At 48.9% G+C, this 8,283-nt stretch overlaps 1 protein-coding gene across 4 annotated transcripts; it reads right to left on the bottom strand.

The window, feature by feature from the left end:
* Positions 1–272: 272 nt before the first annotated feature.
* Positions 273–8,221, bottom strand: LOC131344868 (KAT8 regulatory NSL complex subunit 1). 4 transcript variants are annotated; one of them, XM_058377408.1, is made up of 12 exons: positions 6,912–8,221; positions 6,228–6,369; positions 6,056–6,144; positions 5,835–5,976; positions 5,576–5,720; positions 4,946–5,119; positions 4,391–4,506; positions 4,062–4,183; positions 3,167–3,290; positions 2,854–2,957; positions 2,505–2,658; positions 273–2,171 (listed from the first exon to the last, which is right to left on the bottom strand). In XM_058377408.1, exons 1-12 carry the CDS (start codon positions 8,219–8,221, stop codon positions 1,836–1,838), a joined length of 2,958 nt encoding a protein of 985 aa, XP_058233391.1. In that variant the 3' UTR covers positions 273–1,835. The 4 variants fall into 4 exon arrangements, 2 of the variants coding, with proteins under 2 accessions (XP_058233391.1, XP_058233392.1); XM_058377409.1 differs by having other exon boundaries at positions 6,056–6,135; XR_009203410.1 differs by lacking the exon at positions 273–2,171 and having other exon boundaries at positions 2,521–2,658; positions 2,759–2,957.
* Positions 8,222–8,283: the final 62 nt, after the last annotated feature.

Genomic DNA, 8,283 nt, shown 5'->3' with positions numbered 1-8,283 from the left:
GGTGCAAAAACCCCAGACAGCTGCATGTTCAGAGCATTTTTATAACCTCTGGTAACTGGGGTCAAAATCATAACATCATCTTTATTTAAGGGCACTTCTGGTAGAACACACGGTCCGGTTCAGAACTTCCTCTGATTTCTATAGACAGTTTTAGAGTCAAATTTGAAGTAACTCAGTTATCAGAAACTCCTTATAATCACCTCTTCCTGGTGGCTGCATGCCACTTTACTGGCCACAGATATTTAAGATAAAGATTTAACAGTTCAAGCAAATAAGTCAACAATTTTTACTTTATTTCATTGTCGCACTGTGAAATCAGACATTTCCATGAGTATTCTCTTCCTAAAAAAGTTTATTTGCTGATGCCTACATTGAGTAATGTAGCAGACCTGTCAAAAACACACACACACACACACACACACTTCACCACAACAACCTGCACATGTGTACATGTAGAACTCACACACACACACACACACACACACACACACACACACACACACACACACACACACACCACCTTGTGTTGAGCGGATTAAAGTAAGTTTCCATATCACATCTGTAACACATCTCTATAGAATTAACAAAGTTATGACTAAGAAATGAGACCTGATGGTAGAAGTCGTTTCTTCTCTGGAGACACGGAGCACTGGAGGAGTTTGCCCTCACTGAGGGCTAAATCTCTGGCTCCAGGAGAACATACACCAAATAAAATACAGCATGTATACTGATTTAGATCAACTCAACAGAAATGCTTTAGACAGGTCTGAAAAATTAGGCCATGTCCACACGTAGCTGGGTATTTTTAAAAACAGAGATTTTTCTACTTTGTTTTTTTTTTATTCTGTCCACACGACCTACATGTTAAATAATATCTTTGTCCACATGAAAATGAAACACCCTGTTAAGTGCTGTCAGGAGCATGCCTAGCCAATCAGAAGCCTAGACAAAATGTCATTAAAGGTCCCGGTAGTTTAACAACAATGCGGGAAAACGATGCCCAAAATTTTATTGTAGGATGTAGAAGTCTGACCGGGTCTCGTCCAAAACCGCCGCCACTGTGTGCCTGGTCTGTGTTGTGAGAGTTCTGTATGCAGCAGCAGTGAGCTCCGTATTACATTCTGACCCCCTGTTCATGACCGTTATGTGAGTAACTGCGTGTGTGTGTGCACGCATGTAAAAAGTCCAGCAAACAACGTTAACACAGTCAGTAGTTTACGCAAGTCTGCTATTGCACAAAATATATTCATAAACAAAGCTCAGAAAATCAAGGAGACCGGCGCACAGACAATGATGTCAATTCATCAGAATCTCCGTTTCCCCCGTCCACACAACACCACTGAAAACAGTGAGTTTTGGAAAATCTTCACTTTGGAAGGAGTTTTCCAAAAGTTCAGTTTTCAACGACCTCAAACTGCATTAGCATGTGGACGAAAGGTCAAAACACAGAGAAAAATCTCCCTTCTTAAAAATCCCCGGCTACGTGTGGACATAGCCTAAAAAAAATAAAAAACAAAATAAACAACCCAGAAGAACAGAGGTGAGATAACCAGCACATCTGTCCCTCAGCGAGAGAAGCAGAGAGCTGAGCGGTGAGGAAGCAGAACTGAAAACTTCAGCAGGATTTGTGTGTACGAGTGACTTGAGGGAGAAATGGTGAGGATGGCGGTGAAGGTATCAGGGTTATTTATTGGAGGAACTTTTGGGTGATGACCATCGTGGAGCCGAACAGCAGGCAGGCAGGACTGGTGAGGGCTGACAGGGGGAGGGGTTAAATGACTGAGTTAGATAGATGATTAAAGCAGGAGACTTTTGGCAACTTTCTCTGATCTGGTTCACAGCAGAGTGGCATCCACTCTGTCCGCTCTTTGATTGGCTGGATTTTGATGAGTGCTGGGGCAAGGCAGGGAGGGCGGGGTTGAAGAAGGCAGGGAGGAGTCTGAATCCTGAGTTGAGGAGGCTGGTTTGTGGCCTCCTGACTGTAGCTGATGTGGTTGAGGTGTCCTTGGTGAGAGCTCCAAGCTGCCCACTGAGATGCCCGAGTCTGTGCTCTGGCTGCGGCCGCTTGCGGTGCATGCATCCTCCTCAAGCCCCGCCTCCTCGTCATCCTGCAGCCACCGGAGCTCCTCCTCCAGCAGGGGGAACGACCTGCGCTCCCACGACTGGACAGACTGAAACAAAATCCGAAAGCCATGCAGAGGTTCAGCTTTATTTTCTATTTCAGCAGCCAGACATCGAGAGCATTAATGGGAATACCAAATTTCACCAGTACAATCTGCTTATATCAAGCTCAATGTCATTGACTCTCTCTTACAGATCACAAAACACACACGCACACAGTAAGTGTATAAGGGAAAGATTTATAGTACTCCCTGATAATCAGACTGACTCAGTGCCCAGATCAAGTGCTTTTAGTTTTATAATCGCCCTGGTAACGGCTATACTGAGGAAGTTCAATGGAACACTGAGTACTCATTTGAGCATGCAAGGGCACAAATATGCACCTGCTGTTCATCCTCCATCTGGTAGAAGGGCTCGTCTACTGCAGAGCAGAAGGGGCGACATGGCGAGCTCTTCCCCTGCCTGGGCTCTGGAGAGCACGCTGCCTGATCCGAACTCCTGCAGCTCTTCCCGTCCCCGCAGGAGGAGGAGGACGACCTGATGCATAAACCATGGTGTTCAGGTAAGACTGGCACACTAACACACTTCCCCGTCAGCACACAGTTACTCTCACTCTCACTTACCACCATTTACATACATATATTTTTTCCCCTCATATGTGGCACGTCTGTTTACACAGTAAACCTGACACATCATTTCCTGTGAAAACGTCTTTAAGGAGGTGGTCATCACCTGCCCCGGTAGCGTCTCTGGGCCCAGCTCCCCCAGCGACTCCTCTCTCTGCTCTCCCATATGGCATGCCTCTTCAGAAAAACAGCATCAGACAGATCCTCCACCTACACACACACACAAAAAAGGACTGAAGCTCTGCATGTCTTTAACCTGGATCTACTGGTTCACACTTCCTCGTGCTCTAGTTAATATCCCACTCTATTAAAGCTGACTTTTCCCAAGATCCTTTTGGAGCAGATCAATAAAAGGCTTGTTTTAGTAAGTTCTGCAACACGGTCTGAGGTTACGTGGAGTTGGTGATTTGCACCCTCACCTCACTGTGATGTTCTGGTCCTCCTCCACTGGGCTGCTGAGGCGAGTCCGAGTGGTTCACACGCTGACCTGCTGAGCCAACATGCTTCTCTGAGGCTCCCCAGACAGAGTCCAGCTCTCTCCAGCTATACAAACAATACACAACAACAACAACAACACTTTAATAAAATACATTAACACATGATAAAGGCTGCTTGCATAAGTATTCACCCCTTCAGAGCAGTGCTGAGTGGAAGCACTCTTTCCTGCAGTTAGAGCTGTAATGTGTTGGATAAGTGAACTTCTCAGCAGCTCTGCACACTGTTTGGGGTTTTCGCTCGTTCCTCCTGCCTGATTTGCTCCAGGGTCTTGATGGTAGTATTTATGCCACAGATTCTGACTGGGATTCTGACTGGCCAATGTAGAATGGTGATTTTTTTTTATTTTAACCTCTTCTGTATTGCTTTATTCTTATATTCAGGACCGTTGACCTGCTGAAGGCTTCTCACAATGTTGTTGTTGTTTTTTTTTTTAAAGCAGACGTCCAAGATCTGAGGATGAAAAGCTTCCCCACAACACGATGCTGCCACCAACAGGGATGGTGTTAATGTGGTATGTCTCAATACTTATGGTCACATAACCAAATACAGTATCCTTCCCTACTCTGTAACCTCACTGTGGCTTCCCTCACCACCTCTGTCCTGTTTGGGGTTGACTTTTGAGGAAGTGCAGGTCCAGGAATTGATTGAGTCATCACATAGTAGCTTCCTCACATATTTTCTCACAACTGGTCCTACAGTGCTCACTGGGATGTCCAGCTTTTAAGAAATAATTCATTAGTGGATATTTTCCATGTAGGGGGGCGAATACTTATATTCACACCAGTATATGTGAATAATGAAAATGAACTTTTCTACCTGGGAGTGAGGATCTCTTTGTATTGCAGCTTCTGCACTCGTGCTCCCAGTCCAGCTAGGCCCACAGGCATTACCAGGTTATCAATGTCGAAGGAATCCTCGCCTCTCCTCCTCCTCGCCAGCTACCACAAAAAAAAATAACCGTGAAGAGATTTTATCAGTTTTTTGTTTTTATTTCATCTGGATAAGTCAAAAGGCTGAGAAGAACTCAGGAAAAAACTTCATTGAGAAAATTATAATCACTGACAGGATAGTTTTAATGACCCCTGGGAGATCCCTCTGAGAAGTATGGTCATAGTGGAGTCAGTGGTTTATCCCCTCAGATGTACCTGCATTGGTGTGTCTGTAGCTGCAGGGACACCATGGAGATGGGAGAGATCTGTGACATGGTGTGGAAGGAGGCCAGGGCTGACCACACCCCTCTGACCCCTACAGGTGGAACCACCTGGAAAAGTAGCAATTCACGCAAGTAGCAATTCAAGTCAAAGATCTCACAGGTTTACAGAAATCTCCAGACTCTGTGAGTTTCTCATCACATATAAAGCCAGAATCCGGATTTAATGCTTAAATACAGAGCCATGTGAAAGCAGCGTGACTCCAAGCTCTCGCTGTGCTCCAGACTGCTGTAGAGGAAACGGCTCATTAAACCCGAAGCGCACTGATTCTTCCTCAGATCACTCTTTCAGTCGAGATTTCATCAGGACATTGCTCAATCTGTTCTAAACACACCCATGTCACTTCCTGTGTAAAGATTTCAGCTTGTTCACTTTACCAAGCACAAGAGGAGTTTACTGTGACAGAAATCTACACTATTCGACTATTAAGGACTTGTTTTTTGTTTGTTGTAATAAGTTAGTAGCCTGATGTAGTCCGTATGTTTTTACCAGATGTGTTGAAGAGTGGAGGCAGTGTGCTTGGTGGACGGGGACATATCAGCCTCCTCCTCACTCGCCCAGCCTTCTGCTGTCCCTGACCTCGCCTTTCCATCCACCGTACAGCACTGTGGGACTGGAGCCCGGCCAGCGGGGGTGTCACACCATGCGCCGAGACTGGAAAGCCTGCGAAGAAGCAGTGAACAACAGTCACGGGACCGGCCGGTACAGGGAGTGTCCAGTTAAACCCTCATGCTTTAGGACTGCACTGATTAATCCAGACCCAGCTTCAGATTTTGTCACACTCATGCTACAGAGAGTAAATTAGTGACTACTAGTCAGAACTCAAGGCAACTGGACTGTAAACACAAATCCCTGAAAACCCTGAGATTATATTACAAGCTCCACTGCCTTGGCTCTCTACAAGAACATGTTTTATTTATATTTAAAGCATTTGTAGACACCCTTATCCAGAGCAACTTACATATTATCTCATTTTATACAACTGAGCAATCGAGGATTAAGGGCCTTGCTCAGGGGCCCAGCAGTGGTAGCTTTGTGGACCTGGGATATGAACTCACAACCTTCTGGTCAGTAGTCTAACCACTAAGCTACCACATCTACTGTGTGTGGTGAATGTACCTGAAGGCATGGAGAGAACAGGGTGAATACGCTGATCCAGCTCGCTCTGACTCGTCCACGTGGTCTTCTCCTGGGCTGGAGGGTGAGGAGGACCGCACAACACACACACAGCAGGAGGCTCGCAGGAGCAGGGCAAGGTCACAGCCTAGCTCACAACAGAAATCAAACAAATGACATAACAAGCAGTCTCCTAATTTCCAGCACTTTCTTAGCCGGATGATTCCTGGAGTTTTAAAGCAAGCGTGAATGTTTCTGATACCTTTGATCCAAGTGCAGGACAAGCATGCAAACGGATAAGCCTGTGACGGCACTGTCGCAGTAACGGACGAACCCGTGCAGCAGATGAAGTGGGACTGTGTGGAGCTGGTGGTGAGGGGGCGGAGTCCTCCGTCAGCCGCTTCCTGAGAGGATAGCCAACACAGTAAGCTAACACAGACCGCCCGCATTGTGTGAGTGTGTGTTCATGTGGGTGCAGCTGACCTGAACCTGCAGTCCTGAGGGGTGGGAGAGGGTCTTGGAGCTCGGAGTGGTGTTTCAGGTACAGAGTGAACAGCTCTCAACTGTGAAACCTCAAACACACACATTTATGACATTACATCTCCCATGCACTCAAAAGCTGCGTTATTATCACTTACACTCAGTAATAAGTCACCTTTCCCTGTCTGAGGTGTGTGTAGAGCTCAGTGAGTGCACGAATCCCATACTCCAGCTCTGACACCTGAGCCTGGAGCCACACCCACCGGCTCCCCAGCCATGCCCTTTCCCGCATCCACTGCCATTCTCTGCTCACACAGCTGCAGAGAGACAGACATGGCTCTCAAACAGTGGAAGAAGTGAGATGTGATCATGATGAGAACACAAGGCTATGTTTTATTTGTCCTTATCTCAGGGAAAACCTGTCTTGTCTTTGTACAGGAGAATCATCTGGTGCAGTAAACTTTTGTTTTTAATCATTTATGATACAGGTCATTAAATAGGCTAGATTTGGGTTTGAGCCACAAACTCATAGAAATTAAACTCCTCTTTCTCCGATCAGCCTAAACAAAGGACTAATATTTAATCAGATCAGCAAAGCTTTAAGGTGAAGTTTTTAGGAGTTGTTAAATTATTATTATTGTTGTTGTTATTGTTAATTGCAGCCCTCAGTTTTGCAGGTGCTGTATGTGTTTGTGTATTCAGACCGGTGAGCCCATGCAGGAAGAGTTGCTTATGTGTTTGTGTTATTTCCGGTCCTCAGTGTAACGTGACTCAGGGTTCGAGCTCCGGTGTGTTGTGCCCATGTACAGGTACACGTGCACATTTTCCTGTGTGTTTATTACTGTACACTGATCCTCACACTGATTTCCCTCGGGATGGTGAAACATGTCGGCCTCTTCTCCCCTCCTCGTCCTCCTCCTCTTCCTCACTGTCACTGCCTCCCCCGGAGCTGCTGGCTGTGTGATCGGAGTCCAGGGCGCCCCCGGTCGTGCGGAGGACTTCACTGCAGCTGCGCGCTAAGCGGCTGAGCTCGGCTGAGTTCGGGGTCACGGCGGCCCTGCGCAGGTCCCGTAGCTGCTGCGTCACGTGCCGCTCCACCTGCTCCACCTGCACCGCATGGAGGCGGCGCCATAACATGTCCGTTCTCTCTGCGAGCTGCACCTGCCGTTTCCTGGCCTCCACGACCTGCCGTAACCACGATCCAGCTGCCTCACCGGCTACCCCAGCGCACGGACCGCCATTCACTGCGGGTCTCCCTACACCGGAGAGGAATACATCCGCACGTGCACCGGAGGAGGTTGGCGTGACGCTGAACTGGGCTTTTTGCTGTGTCCGAGGCTTGCAGTGACCGCGGTCTGAGAGCTGAGCTACAGCGGCACCGTTTGCATTCAACCCCTCAGCAGAAGCCAGGAAGGAGCGCACGCGACACAGCCTCACGCGCCCTTTGGCGGTCCTGCAGCCACGCCGATCTCCGTTAATCACACCGCCAACACATTCCATTTCGCACGTGAAACTCAAACTTCCAGCTCTTACCGCGCCTTTGGAAAGATCTCCCCGTCCTTTCTGTTTAAACGCCCCGTCGCGGCTCTGTCTATTTCCGGCAGGAGCCTCTCCGCTGCAGCCGGTACCGGTACCTCTGTAAGTCTCCGAGCCGCCGCAGTGTAACGCCGCCTCCTCCGCCGTGCTCGTACCGGAGAAACACGCCCTCTTCGAGGCCCCGCTGTAACTGCATCCCCGGCGCTTGTTGACCGCCGTCTCTGAGCTCCGAAACTCTCGCGCAGTGGTTTCACACTCGCCTCTCTGCGCCGCCGCCGTCCTGGTTTCCCCGGTACAGCGCGGACACAGCACATCTCCGTCCGCTCCATTAATATTAATGTCGCCGGGATCCTCGCCTCCTACCGGCGCAGCGCTTCGCCTGCAGCAGCGGGACAGTCCGCGCGCCGCACCGTCCTCTCGTTCCCGCGTGTCTGTGCTCGCGCTCCGTGTCACGTCGGCGGAATCACAGGTGGCGCTCTCCCACTCGCTGATCGCACCGGCCTCGCTGATCTCTCCGCCGCCGTTTCCGTTCACGAGCTCTCCTCCTCCTCCACCGCAGCAGCTCTGCGGTCCCTCCGCCCCGGGCCAGGCTGCGCTCGCGCTCATTGTAGTCCGGTTGCAGTAGTAATACATGGTCGGTTTGTCCGCATGGCCACACGGCACGCGCAGAGACACGGCGAACCTCCAGTTGGACA

This window comes from Hemibagrus wyckioides, linkage group LG24 (genome assembly GCF_019097595.1).
Source record: "Hemibagrus wyckioides isolate EC202008001 linkage group LG24, SWU_Hwy_1.0, whole genome shotgun sequence".
Lineage (NCBI taxonomy): Eukaryota > Metazoa > Chordata > Actinopteri > Siluriformes > Bagridae > Hemibagrus > Hemibagrus wyckioides.
The sequence above is the reverse complement of the archived record's forward strand: the minus strand, read 5'-3'. Positions and strand labels throughout refer to the sequence as shown.

Coding starts and splice junctions, on each gene's coding strand:
- LOC131344868 (XM_058377408.1), bottom strand. CDS start 8,221: ATGTATTACTACTGCAACCGGACTACAATGAGCGCGAGCGCAGCCTGG. Junction 6,145..6,227: donor CACACCTCAGACAGGGAAAG/GTGACTTATTAC, acceptor TGTGTGTTTGAG/GTTTCACAGTTGAGAGCTGT. Junction 4,507..4,945: donor TCCACTCTTCAACACATCTG/GTAAAAACATAC, acceptor CTACTTTTCCAG/GTGGTTCCACCTGTAGGGGT.